The 14,278-nt window shown below is 66.7% G+C and overlaps 1 protein-coding gene across 2 annotated transcripts; it reads right to left on the reverse strand.

Annotated features, from left to right (window-relative positions):
- Positions 1-60: 60 nt before the first annotated feature.
- DBN1 (drebrin 1) lies at positions 61-11,600 on the reverse strand. 2 transcript variants are annotated; one of them, XM_054642898.2, is made up of 15 exons: positions 11,404-11,599; positions 7,254-7,309; positions 7,041-7,153; positions 6,793-6,867; positions 6,570-6,716; positions 6,333-6,410; positions 6,105-6,256; positions 5,776-5,839; positions 5,601-5,660; positions 5,331-5,445; positions 4,071-4,208; positions 2,883-3,008; positions 1,056-1,672; positions 872-974; positions 61-789 (listed from the first exon to the last, which is right to left on the reverse strand). In XM_054642898.2, the coding sequence occupies exons 1-15, from the start codon at positions 11,487-11,489 to the stop codon at positions 719-721; spliced, it is 2,001 nt and encodes a 666-aa protein (XP_054498873.2). In that variant the 5' UTR covers positions 11,490-11,599; the 3' UTR covers positions 61-718. The 2 variants fall into 2 exon arrangements, with proteins under 2 accessions (XP_054498873.2, XP_077042678.1); XM_077186563.1 differs by lacking the exon at positions 4,071-4,208 and having other exon boundaries at positions 11,404-11,600.
- Positions 11,601-14,278: the final 2,678 nt, after the last annotated feature.

Consider the following 14,278-nt stretch of genomic DNA (forward strand, 5'->3'; position numbering starts at 1 on the left):
GTAGGCCCCCCCAGCCCCAGTCCCAGCCCTCCGTGCCGCCCCAGCAGGCTGCAGCCCCCGTGGGAGACGCTTTATTTATTAACAGACATGAGCACACCGCCGGTACAGAACTTGTGCTTTCCAAAAAGTTTCCGGGGGGAATGGGGGGAGAGGGGCCAAGCAGGGGCCAAGCAGGGGAGGACGGGGCTCCCAGCAAAGAAGGAGTGGGGAAGGGGTAAAAGCCCCCACATCAGCTCCCTGCCGGGGTTTGGGGGGTGGGGGGGACGCCGCTGGCCGCAGCCTTGCCTCGCTCGGGTCACTTTATTGCCATATTCATTTATTATTATTATTATTATTTCTTTTTTTTTTTTTCTTTGAACTCGTGCAAAGTACTGGGGGGGCTCCCGGGGGGGCACGAAGAGAACGAGGACCCTGTCCCACAGCCGGGCAGGGGATGCGAGCGTGTGTCGTCCCCCCCAAAAGGGGCGCTGGGATATCGGGGGGGGGCTGCTAAGGGAGGGCTGGGGGGCTGACACGGCTCCTACCGACAACTTAAAAAAGAGAGGAGGACAAGGGGGGGCTGTAAAAGGTGCCCCGGGGCGGGGCTGCAGCGGGGCGGCCGCCACCTGGAGGCCTCATCCTGCGGGGCCCCCGAGGGGTGAGGGGGCCCGGCCCCCGGCTGCAGCCCCCCCGTGCCCCGCCGGGGGTGGGCTGCCTGTGCCGGCAGCGGGGCCCGGCCTTACAGGGCCCCCCCAAAGCTCTCCTCTTCCTCGGGCAGAGGGTCTGCATCCCAGCACGTGATGTCGATCTCTGGAGGACAGGGAGAGGGGTCAGGATGGCTTGGGGTGCCCCAGAGAGGGACAGACGCCCCCTCCTCACTGTCCTCACTCACCTGGGGGCTTGTTGTAGAAGACGGGCTGGGGGGCTTTGGCCGACAGCTCCTCGGTGGGGGGCACCTCCTCCTCCTGGGACTGGCTGAAGTAGCCCTCGCTGGCCTGGGGGTGGGGGGGGCAGGTTGTCAGGACCCCCCCAGCCCCCCCATCATGCCCTGACCTCTCCCCACAAGTGATGCTCACCTGCTCCCCACGACCCGGTGTCCCATCCTTGGGGGCCATCTCCCCATTGGTGATGGGGGGCGTCTCTCGGCCCGGGGTGTCTTCCTGGGTGTCTTCCTGGGTGTCTTCCTGGGTGTCTTCCTGGGTGTCTTCCTGGGGCGTGTGCTGGCAGCCCAGATCCTGGGACTGGGGGTCCCCCTCGCCAGCTGCCTCTTCCTCATCCTCCTCCTCCTGCTCCGCATCGCAGAAGGTGGCAGGGGGCTCAGGCAGCTCGTCCAGGCTCAGCAGGGCCCCCTCCTCGGGCAGCATGGCCGGGGGTGTCTCAGGGACAGGGGCAGCAGGCAGGGGCCAGGCAGCTGGGGGAGTCACCCCGTCGCTCTCGCTCTGCCACAGGTCGATGAGGCTCTCGGGGTTGGGGGCTTCCCCAGTTTGGGGCTCGTCAGCCACGGGTGGCAGGGAGGGCTCGGTGGGCTCCAGGGTCACCAGGTCCCCCAGGGCATCACCCCCCTCTGTCCACACTGGCCTGGGGCTGGGCTCGTCCCCGGGGGGCTCGATGGCCTTGTCCTCGGGCCCCGGGAAGGGCCAGTGCTGCTCGGGCGTGGCTGGCCCGGGCTCCTGTGCGCTGGGGCTGGGGGACTCTGAAAGGAGGGGACAGGAGTCAGTGGGGACAGGAGTCAGTGGGGACAGAAAACCTCGTCCAGCGCTGGGGGTCACCCGGGGACAGGGATGCAGCTCAGGGGGATTTGGAGTCCTTTGGACTGGGCACAGTATGGGGAATGCTGCAGGGATGGGTGGGGGTGGCTGGGCAGGGAGGGGATTGTGGCATGCACTGGGGAGTGAGGGGACATAGGGAGGGACAAGGTTATCCCCTGGGGAGTGGCAGGGAGGCAGAAAGGGCTGTGGAGGGAACGGAGAGGTGCCCTAGGAAGATGCAGAAGGGAAAGTTGGGATGCACCAGAGGATGTCAAGGGGCCACCAGAGGATGCCAGTGACAGCAGCAGAGCTGGCTGGGGTGCCTTGGGGACGCAGTGGGGCAGAGGGGACATCCAGAGGGATTCAGCAGCCCTGGAAAGGACGTAGGGGAGGATGACGCAGATTGGGGAGCATCGCACTGGGGGACCCAGCAGAGACAGCGGGGCTGCACTGGGGGGTGCAGCAGGGAGGCCTGGCACGTACAGAGCAGGGGAATGCACTGGGGGGGGGGGATGCATGGTGTGGGATGCAGCAATGACACTGGGGGCTGCACTGGGGGATGCAGCAGAGACGGCGGGGATGCAGCAGAGGCAGGCGGGATGTGCCGAGGGATGCAGATGGGGCAGCACGGATGCACTGAGCCATGCAAAGGCAGCTGGGGGGCTGCAGCTCAGCCGAGGGGGCTGCAGCATGAATGCATCCTTGAGCCATGCAAGGGCAGCTGGGGGGCTGCAGCTCAGCCGAGGGGGCTGCAGCAGGGATGTGCTGTGGGACACAGCAGGGGCAGGCGGGATATGCCCAGGAATGCGGGTGGGACAGCATGGATGCACCGAGCCATGGATGCACTGAGCCATGGATGCACGGAACCGTGGATGCACCAAGCCAGGGATGCACAGAGCCATGGATGCACGGAACCGTGGATGCACCAAGCCATGGATGCACAGAGCCATGGATGCACCAAGCCAGGGATGCACGGAGCCATGGATGCACCGAGCCATGGATGCACCAAGCCAGGGATGCACAGAGCCATGGATGCACCGAGCCATGCAAGCGCGGCTGGCGGGGCTGCAGCAGAGCCCAGGGGGCTGCAGTGGGGCTGCAGTGGGGATGCACCCGGCAGCCCGGGCAGGGGGGCAGTGCCAGCCCTGCGCCCACCTTTGGGCGTTGCCGGCGTCTGTTCCGCCGCGGGCGCGCGGGGGCCCGGGGGCGAGGCGGCCGGGCTGGGCTCGCAGGGGCTGCAGCCCGCGGCCGAGGCCTTGCGGAAGGCGTCCGACTGGCTGCCTGCAGACAAGGAGATGGGCTGGCGTGGGGGGGCTGCCCACGCTGAAGGGGGAACCAGAGCCCAGCGCCGCTCCTGCCCCACACCGACCCGGCTGTGCGCTGCCGAGTGCACGTCACTGTGTACCTGCCACCGTGCCGTCCCCTCTTGGGGTGGAGGCTTCCATGGGTGCAGCAAGCACCATGTCACTTCCAGGTGTCCCCACCACCCCCACGAGTTTCAGCCCCCACATCTGCTGGGCAAGGGGACAGGCAGCCCCACACCTGCTGTGGTGCACACTGGCTGTGCCCATGCATCACTCAGCTGTGCCCTGGCACAGCCTTTGTGGGCACAGCTCTGTGCCCTGTCAGCTGTGCCTGTGGGGGCACAGCCCTGGAACCACCTGGCCCCTTCTGCCCCATTGGCACAGCCCCACACATTTCAGGGCACAGCCTTTTCCATTCCACTCTGTTTTGTGGACAGTCTTGCAGTCTTGTCCATGGCACAGCTGTTCCATCCCCTTCTGCCCCACTGGCACAGCCTCACATGATCCTGGGCGCAGCCTTTTCCACACTGCCTAATGCTGCCCCACAGGCACAGACCTGCACGGTGCAGGGCAGCAGAGATGTCCCTCTTCCTTCTGCCCCATCAACACGTGATTCTGGCACACCATTCTCCACGCTGCCTGACCCTGCCCCATGGGCACTGCATGATCCAGGGCACCGCTGTCCTATCCACTGCTGCCCCATGGGCAGAGCCTGCCCTGTGCCCTCTCTACCCCATGGGCACAGTCTATCCTATCCCACTGTGGACATCACCTCCCCAGGCACAGCTCTACCCTGTCCCCATCTGCCGCATGGGCACAACCTGCCCTATGTCCCCGCCTCCCAGGGGCACAGGGACCAGCATGGGGTCAGCCCCAGCAGGGGCAGGGTGCCCGCCTGGGTGCCCGTTCCCCGGGGGTGCCCATTCCCCTGGGGTGCCCGTGCTGCCTCCGCTGCCGCTCCGGTGTGCCGTGGGGTGGGTGGGCTGCGGGGCCCCGGCTCGACCCCCGGAGCTGCGCCCGGGAGCTCCCAGCTACCTACATGGGAAGAAAGAGGAGAGATTTGGAGTGCGGTGGCAGGAGATATAGGGGAAGGGGGTCCGTGGGGGGGAGGAGGAGGAGGAGGAGGAAGATGGTGGCCCACTGTCAGCTGTCTTTATGAAAGGACAGTGCAGACGACCTGTGAGAGAAAGACAGACAGACAGACGGACGGACGGAGAGAGAGAGAGAGAGCAAAGAGAGGGGTCAGTCCCTGCTCAGCACAGTCGTGGCGGGGCTGGAGCACCAGGGCACTGGGATGGGAGCACAGCAGGGTGGTGGAAGGCAGCATGGTGGGAAAATGGCAGGACAAGAGGATGGAAAGGCAGCAGGACAGAAGGACGTGAGGCAGCACTGCCTGGCCAGGTGGGGAGAGAGGCCAGGACACAGCTGTGGGACCAACTATCTGCTCAGCCACAGCACAGCCCCACAGCGTGAATCTGTGGCACAACCACGGCACGGCCAGAACACACAGAGCACAGCACAACCCACGGCACAGCCCCACAGCAGTGCCCAGAGGCACTGCCCCACAGCACATCCCCACGGCACAGCCCATGGCACAGCCCATGGCACAGCACACAAGAACACACGTCACAGGCTCCCAGCACAGCACCATGACACGGCCCCATGGCTGGAGGCAGCCCCCAGGACAGACAGTCCTTCCCTAGATTCACATAAAGAGTCCCAGCACTGGATCCCAGACTGCGGGGCAGCCCAGCTTCTCCATGGGGCATTCCTTGCCAGCTGGCAGCATGCTGAGCACCCCCCATGTGCCTCCCTCGCTCCTGCCCCTTTTAGCTGTCACCATGGGATGTATTCCCAAGCCATCCCCAGACCTCCAGCTGCCCACCCGTACGCAACCCGTACCAACCACGCTTCCAGCTTGGCTGTGGGCACAGTGCTGTGACAGGTGAGTGGACAACACCCAGCAGGGAGCAGGGTGAGCCCCATTTTGCTGAAGAGAGCCTGACATCCAGCCCCTGACAAGCTGCCCCAGCTTCAGGGGCCACGTGAGGTGCAGTGGCAGTGGCGGTGATGGTGGCAGTGATGGTGGCACAGCAGAGCAGGACATCCCCTGCCATCCTCATACCCTTGGCACCCAGAACCACAGTGCCAGTGATGGCAGAGGGTACACCCCCTCCCCACATTGCATCCCTGGTCTTTCCATATCCCACTGCAATCCTTTGAGCTGTGACAGTGCACTCACCTGTGCCCTGGTGTCCAGGTGCCCACCCCTGTGTCCACAGCCCCCACAGCCCCTCACCTGTCCTGTGGCTGCCTGGTGACACAGCATCACTGCTGCCTGATGCCACCCGCTCCTGCTGCTTGAAGAAGTCCCGGGGGTTGTCAGGCCGCTGAGCGATGATGGCAGCAGCCTCCTGTGGGGACAGGGGAGGCTGAGCCCCACTGCCCCAGGGCCGTGGGGCTGTGGGCCCACCCTCCATGCATCCCACAGCTTCATTCCCATCTAGCTGTGGGCACTGCTGGATGGGGAGTGAGGACCAGCACAGGGCACGGCCATCGCCACACTCACCTCCACCTCTGACTCCGATTTCCTGAACTGCTGCCTGTCGTCCTCGTCTTGCTGGTCCCCCTGGGAAGAGACACAGCATCACCTCCCAGTCTGGGCACCCAGCTGGGGAAAGCCCTTCCCTGGGGGTAATGCCAATGGCAGCCCTGGCCCCGATCCTGGCACCAGTGGCACTCACAAAGATGGACTGCTCCTTCAGGCGCTGCCGGGCCTCCTCCGCCTCCAAGCTCTGCTGCTTCCTCCTGCAACGGGGAGAGGCACTGGACATCAGCTCCTGCCAGCCCCTGCCCCAACCCCAGCCTGCGAGGGACACCCATGTGCCCACCCAACCACTCACAGCACGTGTGCAGCCACCCCGTACCCACATCCCACCTGATCCCAGCCGTGCATCCATCCCATACCCAAATTCCGCCTGACCCCAGCCATGCAGCCATCCCATACCCACATCCCATCAGACTGCAGGTGTGCATCCATCCTGTACCACATCCCACCCGACCCCAGCCGTGCCTGTGCTCCTCGATCTGCTCCTCACGCTCCCGGTAGCGCCGTTCCCGCTCCTCCTGCTCCAGCCGCTCCTGCTCCATCCGCTCCTGCTCGAACCGCAGCCGGGCATCCAGGGCCTTTTTCCTCTCTTCCTCCTTACGCAATTCCTCCTCTTTCTGGTGTGGGGGGATCAATGAGGGGGCTGCCCATCAGCAGCTCACCCCTCTCCCTGGGGTGTCCCTCCGTACCCACCTTTGCCTGCTCCCAGAACTGCTCCCGGTTGAGCCGCTTCATCTCCACGGTGGCGTCGGTTTTCTGGTAAGTGGTGCCCTGGGACGGAGGAGAGGTGAGGGGATGGAGGGGCTGGGATCAGTGATGGGGGTAACAGTAAGGGGCACACGGGGTGAGGGGCTGTGGCACACAGGAGCCCCGGGCAGGAGGGACGCCCCAGTCCCAGCAGCATCCCCAGCGCTGCCGTGGGGACGTTACCACGGGCTCGGCGTTCTCGTCCTCGCGCAGCCGCAGGCGGTGCAGCACCGGGCTGGAGACACGGGCCAGCCCGTTGGAGAGCCGCTGCCCGATGGCCCCGGGGTCAATGTCCTCCACGCTGCTGGCATTGACAATGACATCGACACCCTGAGGGGTGCAAGCAGCCATCAGGGTTCAGCATCAGTGCCCTGGCAACTTCTTCCCTGTCCCCAGCACCACCCACCTGGAAGAACTCGGCGATCTTGGCTACGTGGCTGGCACAGGCGCATTTGCGGGCATCTGGCACGTCCTCACCCACCTGTGGCAGCCAGGGAGGGACTGAGCTGAGAGGGGCAGTGGGGTGACCCCCACCCCACTGACCTCAGCAGGGCAGCAGGACTGTGACAGCCCCGGCCACTGCCAGCTCCCTCACACCCAGCCATATCCCTGTGGGCACAGCACAGCCCCCCTCAGCAGGGCCCCCAGACTCACCCAGTTGACGAGAACATATTTGGGGAGCACGGCCTGGGGGTCCTTGACGCTGCAGAAGCCATACATCACCTTCTGAATCTCAAAGTGGCCAGAAAGCTCCAGCAAACCTCCACCTGGCACAGCACCATCAGCCCACGTGCACCCAGCACCAGGAACAGGTGACAGGGAAAACACCGGCACAGGCGAGCCGGCTGAGGGGACAGAGGACCTTACCTCCTGATGCTGCCAGCTTCAGGTCATCAGAGCCATCCTCGTATGTGTAGAGGGCCCTGGGGAGACACCATGGGTGAGCCAAAGCCAGGAGGAGTGTGGGGCAGCCCCCAACCTCCCCATCCTGCTTAAACTGAGGTCAGGGCATGTCCTGGGGTCTGGCTGCTTGTCCCAAAACTAGCACACAGCCACAGCAACCCTTGTCCATCAACAGCACCAAGAGCCAGACTGCCAGGCAAAGCAGACAGGATGTGGGGCAGGGCCTATTCTCCAACCCTTGGTGGCAGCTGTGGGGAAGGGTCTCAGATTTGGGGACAGAATAGTCACTTGGGCACAGGGACCCACTGACTGCTGTGCTGCAAGCCAACACAGTCCCGCAGCAACTTGCTCGCCCATCCCTGTCCCCTCACGACCCTTCCAGCTACTGACCAGGTTTGGGGACAACCCTGTGCCCCAGTAAGGACCCGGGCCCACTCACGTGCCCGGCTGCGTGAGCCACCAGCCCAGCAGGCACCAGGCTGGGGGAGGACGCCGGAGCACCAGCAGCAGCAAATCAATGAGCCGCCAGCGTGATGGGGCCGTCATGGAGACTGTTCCTTGGAAACCATTCCCAGCTGATGGGAAACCCCCTGTCGCTCCCACCGTGCCCTGGCCAGCCCCTCTGGGGGCTCCACGGGGACCCCCAGCAGCCAGCACCTCCCCAGAGGCACACAGCCAGCGATGGAGGGGGGACCACGCATGCCAAATTGGTCCAGGGCGGGTGGGCGAGGGGATGGATGTTGCTAGGCAACCAGCATCCTCCATCACCATGGCAACCCCCCCATCCCAGCTGGGATGCAGCTCGCCCCGATGACGAGGTGATTAGTGGAGGGGAGCGGGGGAGGCAGGCAGGCAGTGGGGACCTGCGGGGCCTGGCAGGCACCCAAACCTGCCCGCCACCGTCACGCGCTGCACCCGGAGCGCCGGGGCCGCCCGTGCTGGATCCCCACAGCCCCGCTCCGCCGCGGGTGGGCGGCTCTGCCCAGCAGCACTCGGCTGCTGCTGCCCGCACGGCGCTTCCCAGAGCCCCAAAATCCCCGCTGAGCTGAGCAAAGCCTTCCTCACTCCAGCCTGCAGCTTCAATCCACAGCCTGGGGAACGGGGATTGAGGGTCCCTGCGGGCAGAGCCACCCCCTAAACAGGGCCGTGGTTGGAGCTAAAAAGCAAGGGGAAGGCAGGCAGGTGCCTAAGAGGGAGAGGGCCTCCCTCTGCCTCCCCGAGCCCCTGGCAGGGAGCCGCAGATAATTGCACCAACAAGATTGACTTTAATCCGCACATCCCGATCCCGCTAATCGGCCGCCCCAGCCGGCGCCAGCTTCCAGGCCTGGAACAGCTGCAAAGTGCTGTCTGAGATGGCTGTGACAGGGAAGGGTGGCAAATGCAGCCCCTGAGCCCCCAGGAATGGGGGAGGACGGCAGCAGTTTGGGGGAGCCCAGGGCAGCGAGCTGGAAGCTGGCAGGGTGGGATGCAGCTGGCAGCAGACAGGAGAAAAGAAGTAGGGCAGAGCCACAGCATCAGTGCCTGGGGAGCCCTGTGGGTGCTGGGGGCACCCACTGCCTGCTTTTCCTCCCCAAAACCCTGCCATGCCAGGTGGTATCTGGGCACAAGGCTGCTGCCTGCACCTGGGGGTGCTCCCAGGGCAGATGGGGCTTGCTGTGGACCCAGCTCAGCAGCACAGCCTGACTCCATGCCAGGATGGAGGTTTCCATTCCAGGAGACAGGGAAGCCGTGCTGGGGCCAGTAGCGTCCCCAGGGGTGTCCCCAGGGACCCACAGCCCAACAGCACCACCACAACCCCTGGCAGTGGGGACCAGCTGTGTCACAGCGGGTGCTGTCAGCATCATGCATTGCTTACCCTGCTTCCATGGGCTTTAATCCCTCCACCCATCCCATACAGCCCTTTCCCACCCCCGGGCTTCAGGTATGTGGGTCACCCGGGGGTGGAGATGCCCCGTGCAGCCCGGGGGGGGCTCCCTGCAGCCGGGGGGCTCCACTGAGGATCCCTCATCACCCCAACCAAAGAGACCTCAGCCCCGCTGCCCTCGCATGGCCCCGCTGCTCACCGGAGCAGGCAGAGAAGCACCCCCGGGTGCCAGAACGGGGCTCCCGCGGCAGCCTACCCCCCATGCCACGGCCAGGGAGGGGTCACATCGCCCCAGCCTCCCGCCCCAGCCCCGGCACATGTGTTTCCAATGTGGCTGGGAGCTCCAGGGAGTCGGCGTGCTCAGAAAGCAGCACCAAATTCCTTTCCGATCGAGTAATGGGCCCCAGCAGCCTTCGCGGGGCCGGGCAGGGGGAGGGGATGCTCGGACCCTCCAGGACAGGGCTGGAGCAGGGGAAATCCCAGACTAAACAGAGGGATCCCGTCCGGACCTGAGCGTGGCATTCCCCGGTACCGGCCCAGGGCCAGGCTCTGGCACAGTGTCCTTCCTGGGTCGGCCAGGCTGGGCCCTCCTCCCACTGTCCCCATCACCTTGCCCGATGCAGCCCCAGCAGCATCACCCCTCATCCCGCACCCCGCAGCGGGCCCTGCAGAGGGGATGCTGCTCCCGCAGGCGCTGAGTGCCAGGACTCCGGTGACAATGGAGCACCGGCTGGGCACGATGGAGCGGCTGGGGACGATGGAGCAAAGTCACCCCCACGGATGGGATTGGCAGGGGATCACTGCCGGGCCGGGATCAGCGTTGGAGGTGTGTGTGGGGGAGCCGCCACCGGCACTCGCCTTCCCGGGAACCGATTCTGCTGCTCTCAGCAGCTTTGGCAGGGACGGCTCCTTTGCAGCGGATGCCGGGAAGCGAGATGTGCCCAGGGCTGACAGCTGCCGCCTGGCCGGCAGCACACACGGCGCTTGCCCACAGCGCCCCTGGGCTGACAGCGGGACTGTGGGGCCCTGCGGAGACCCCCGGCGACTGGCAGGGACCTGGACCTGCCCAGGCCCTGTGCTGAGAGCAGCGACCTGGTTAGAGATAGACGTCTGAGCGGCTGGGCTGTGGGTGCAGCCCAGCTGGGAGGTGGGAGTCCCCGGATGGGTGGTGGGTGTATCCCGGAGGGGCGGCGGATGCCCCTGGCTGGATGGTGGGCGCACAGTAGCTCCCCTCCGTCCGCCCCCCACCAAAAGCATCATGCACAGCATGCACCCAGCACTGTCCAGCGCCGCGGCTCTGCCCGGCGAGATGCGCCCCGGCGCGCCGGCAGCGTTCCCACCCAGCACGCCAGAGGCACCCTGGAGGGCAGGGAGGGGATCGCGGGGCAGATGGCCCCCGCCAGCCTCCCGGCACCCGGCTGGGCTGGGAGATGCGGGTGGGCTGGCAGCGGGTGATGCTCCCTGCAGCGGGCCCGGATCCGGCCGGCCTCGACACCGGGTGCCCCGCACCGGGGCGCGGGCAGCGCGAGAAGCCGGGGGTCCCAGCGGGGAGAGCCACTCCCCTCCCCGGCTCAACAGCAATCCCGGCCCGGCGGGGCAATCCCGGCCCGACACCACGACCCCCCAGGGATGTGGCAGCCCAGGAGCTTGAGGGAATCTGAGGGTAGCGGGAGCGGCGGGAGATGCTCGGTGCCCCCCCGGCTTCAGGCCTCGCTCCGCCGGGCAGCGGGACCGCCCGCAGCCGGGGTACCGGCGGAGCCGGTCGGGAGCAGGACCGGTCGGGAGCGGGGCCGGGCTGCGGGGCCCCGATCCCTCCCCATCCCCCGTTCCCCGGGCGCCCCTGCCCGCGGCTCCTGCTCCAGACAATGGCGAGGAACCGGTGCCGGGCCCAGCACCGGGGAGCCCCACGGGGCCCTCCCCACCGTGCGCGAATTCCCCCGCTCCCCGCTCTCGCTGCCCGGCCGGGGTCGGACCGGGCCGTGCCGGGGAGTCCCGGCGCTCGCACGTGCCGGCCCGGCGCAGACAAAGCGGGGACCGCGCCCCGGCCCGGTGCGGCGGGCAGGTGCGGGCACCGGGGGCGGCGAGCCGGGCACACCCCCCGCCGCCCCGCCCGCCTTTGTGTGCCGGGGCTCCCGGGGACGGCGGGGGGCGCAGCTCGGGGCGCGGCCGGTGTTACCGGGCGGCTCCGTGCACAAAGGGCGGCGGCGGCGGCGGGGACAAAGGGGCGGCGGCGGCGGCGGGCGCGCTCACCAGTCGGTGGGGCTGTCCTCGCCGATCACGTCCTGGTAGGAGGCGAGCAGCTCCAGGCGGTGCGCCGCGAAGCCGACGCCAGCCATGGCGGGGCCGGGATGCTGCCGGGGGACCGGAGGGACCGGCCGCCTGCCCGCCTCCGAGACACTGCCGCAGCGGCCGGGCGGAGGGGCGAGCGGCGGGGAGGCTCCGCCCGCCGCCGCGCCCGGTCCTAGCGCCGCGAACGGCGGCCCCCCTCCCCTCCCCTCCGCCCCCCCGCCCGGCCCCCGCCCCCGCCGCGCCCCCGGGGCGCCCCCAGGGCATCCCGCCGGCCGCGCCGCCCGGCCCCGGGCCGGGACCCCGGGGGTGCGGGCAGCATCACCCCCGCCCCGCCGCCCCCGCGCACAGCTCGCCCCCGGGATCCCGCAGCCTGGGCTCCGCTCTGCCCCCGCAACACCGCGCCCCGGGCCATCCCCCGCCCCAGGGACACCGAACCCCGGCTCAGCTCCTCCGGGAACCTGCACGCCGGGTGATTTCGCATCCCGGGCTCTCCTCCGCCCTGGGGACCCCGCATCCTGCGCTGCTCCTCCTGGGATCTTGCACTCTGGAGACCTCTCCTGCTGGGTGGTCCTCTCCATTCCCATATTCTCCCCTGCCCCACGTCCTCTACACCCAGGGGTCGTGGCACACCTGGCTTCCTGCGCCCTCCGCTGCCCTACCGAGCCCCTGTGACCAAGGTTTCCTCTCCAAGGACACCGCACCGTAGGCTTTGCCCTACACACCCAGCAATGCCCTCGCTGCTTGCACAAGGGGTCAGTGGACAGAGCCCTTTGGGGGGCCTCTTTACTGCCCATCTGCTCTTCTATCCTCACCATTCCCAAGCCCCCATCCTTTCAGAACACCGCAAGCACCTTTTCCAGGAGGTTTTGCCTCGGTGTGAACCCACAACTGGTTTTGCACTGACCCGCGCAAGGCTCTGCAGGGGCTCCCAGCCAGATCCTAACGCTCCTGCCAGGACAGGCAGTGATTCCCTGTCCCCAGCACTGTCCCCAGCCTGGACCAGCACCGCTCTGGACGGATCTCTGTGCCAGAGCAGCAATGGAGAGCGCGCAGGGCCTGATTCCTGGGGGCTGGGGATGTTGGTGGAGTGGCCGGCCCCAAGACAAGCCCTTCAGGCAGCCCCTGGATGACCCCAGAGGGACACGGGACAGGGTGCCGCGGGCCCTGGCGGTGCCGCCCGCTCCCCCCACGCCCTCCTTACACCAGCATTTCCGAGCGAGGCCAGAGCCGGAGCCGCCCTAAGAGGCTGTGAGACTTTGGGAGCAGCTGTGGAGCAGCTGCCGGGGCCAGCGCGGGGGCTGGGGCCGCGGCAGGCGCCCCACAAGCGGCTCAGATGGCTTTGGGGGTGGATGTGGTGGGACTCTGCTCAGGGATGTGGTGGGAGCTCTGAGCCTACCGCCGCCAGGCTTTGTTCTCGGAGCAGCGAGGCTGCAGCCCCTCCCCAGGCTCCACCTCCGCAGCCCACCCGAGACCCTCCTGCCGCTGCCTGTGCACGAGCTCCTCACATGGTGCGCAGAGCTGGTGGGCAAGAGATGCCCTTGGCAAGGCAAAGAGGCACCTTGGGTGGTAGAGGCATCGTCAGGATGGCACAGAGGCAGCAAGGAACCAGCCAGAGCCAAGCCCCCCATGAGCACAGACCTTGCAGTGGCACAGGGGGATGCTTGGCTCTCCCCAGGGGCAGAGGCAGGTTGGCTGCAGCACCCTGGCCCTGCTGGGCACCCCGGGGCTGATCTGGCAGAACCTGTTCCCAGACCATGCTACCGCCCCAGGCTCCGTCCCGCACCACTGCCTGCCCCTGCCCCTTTCCCACCCTCCACTCACAGATTGCTGTCCAGCCAAGCTAGGGTTGGATCAGGGGCTGCCCACGTGGGGCCACAGCCACCTCACCTTCCCCTGTGCTTCCTCTGACCTTGGCTGCACAGCTGGGACTCACACGGCACACTCAGCCCTGCTCCTGCCAGCCCTGCCAGGCAGGCACCAGCTGTTTCTGTCCCTTGTTGCACCCGTGTCCTGCTGCTTCTTGGTGTGACCATCCCATTGCTCTCCTGTGCCCCAGCCTGAGCGCCTGGCCCAGCCCCAGCCTGTCTTTATCCCTCGACTTTCCTCACCCCATCTTTGATGTGCTTTTGCACTCCTGGAACTGGCAGTGAGAAGACATGGCACCACAGCCCAGATCTGGCTGATGCCAGGAGGCATTTGGCTCCCCACAGCCAGCTCCTGCCCCCGGCAGAACCTTCCAGTAGATGAGCAAGACAATTTTCCTTACAATTGCTCATCATGGCAAGAGCTGCAATTATTAATGACCGTTCCAGCTGTCAGAGTGGAGAGGGAGGAGAACAGCCACTTCCCCACAGCCGCTGCCCTCCAGCCCGTTCCAGCTGGAGGTGCTGCTGTGGCCTCGCCCCCGTCCTGCGGGACGGCAGCTGCAGCGCGTGAGCGAACGCTTGGCTGCTCCACGCTGGAGAACGCCCAGAGCTGGTGCACGTGGCCCATGCATCCCCCATGGCCCCTCAACACTTCTAAAAACTCAGGCATGAGGACACTGCCAGGTATACAGGGACTCCCACTAAGGTCTGACCCCCAATGTCTCCTTGCTGCATTTTGCCCCCCAGATTTATTACTGCCTCCATTAGCAGTCCTGCCTGCTACCAGAGGGATGACCCAGTCAAAACAAGGGGTCAAGCCTGGGCTGACACGGGCAGAGGAGGAGAAATGTGAGGCGAAGAGTTTCCCTGGAAAGCTGGAAGGAGCTGAGTCAGGCCCCAGAGGGAGCGGGATGAGGGCAGAGCATGACCTTCCCAGCCGGCCGCACCTCACTCGGCAAAACCACGGGCCC

This window comes from Agelaius phoeniceus, chromosome 15 (genome assembly GCF_051311805.1).
Source record: "Agelaius phoeniceus isolate bAgePho1 chromosome 15, bAgePho1.hap1, whole genome shotgun sequence".
NCBI lineage: Eukaryota > Metazoa > Chordata > Aves > Passeriformes > Icteridae > Agelaius > Agelaius phoeniceus.

What these genes read in the sequence shown, in the direction of transcription:
- DBN1 (XM_054642898.2), bottom strand. Translation starts at nt 11,489, where the DNA reads ATGGCTGGCGTCGGCTTCGCGGCGCACCGCCTGGAGCTGCTCGCCTCC. An exon ending in GAGGACAGCCCCACCGACTG is followed by an intron (nt 7,310 to 11,403) that starts GTGAGCGCGCCC and finishes GTGTCTCCCCAG; the next exon opens with GGCCCTCTACACATACGAGG. An exon ending in AATCGGAGTCAGAGGTGGAG is followed by an intron (nt 5,446 to 5,600) that starts GTGAGTGTGGCG and finishes CTGTCCCCACAG; the next exon opens with GAGGCTGCTGCCATCATCGC.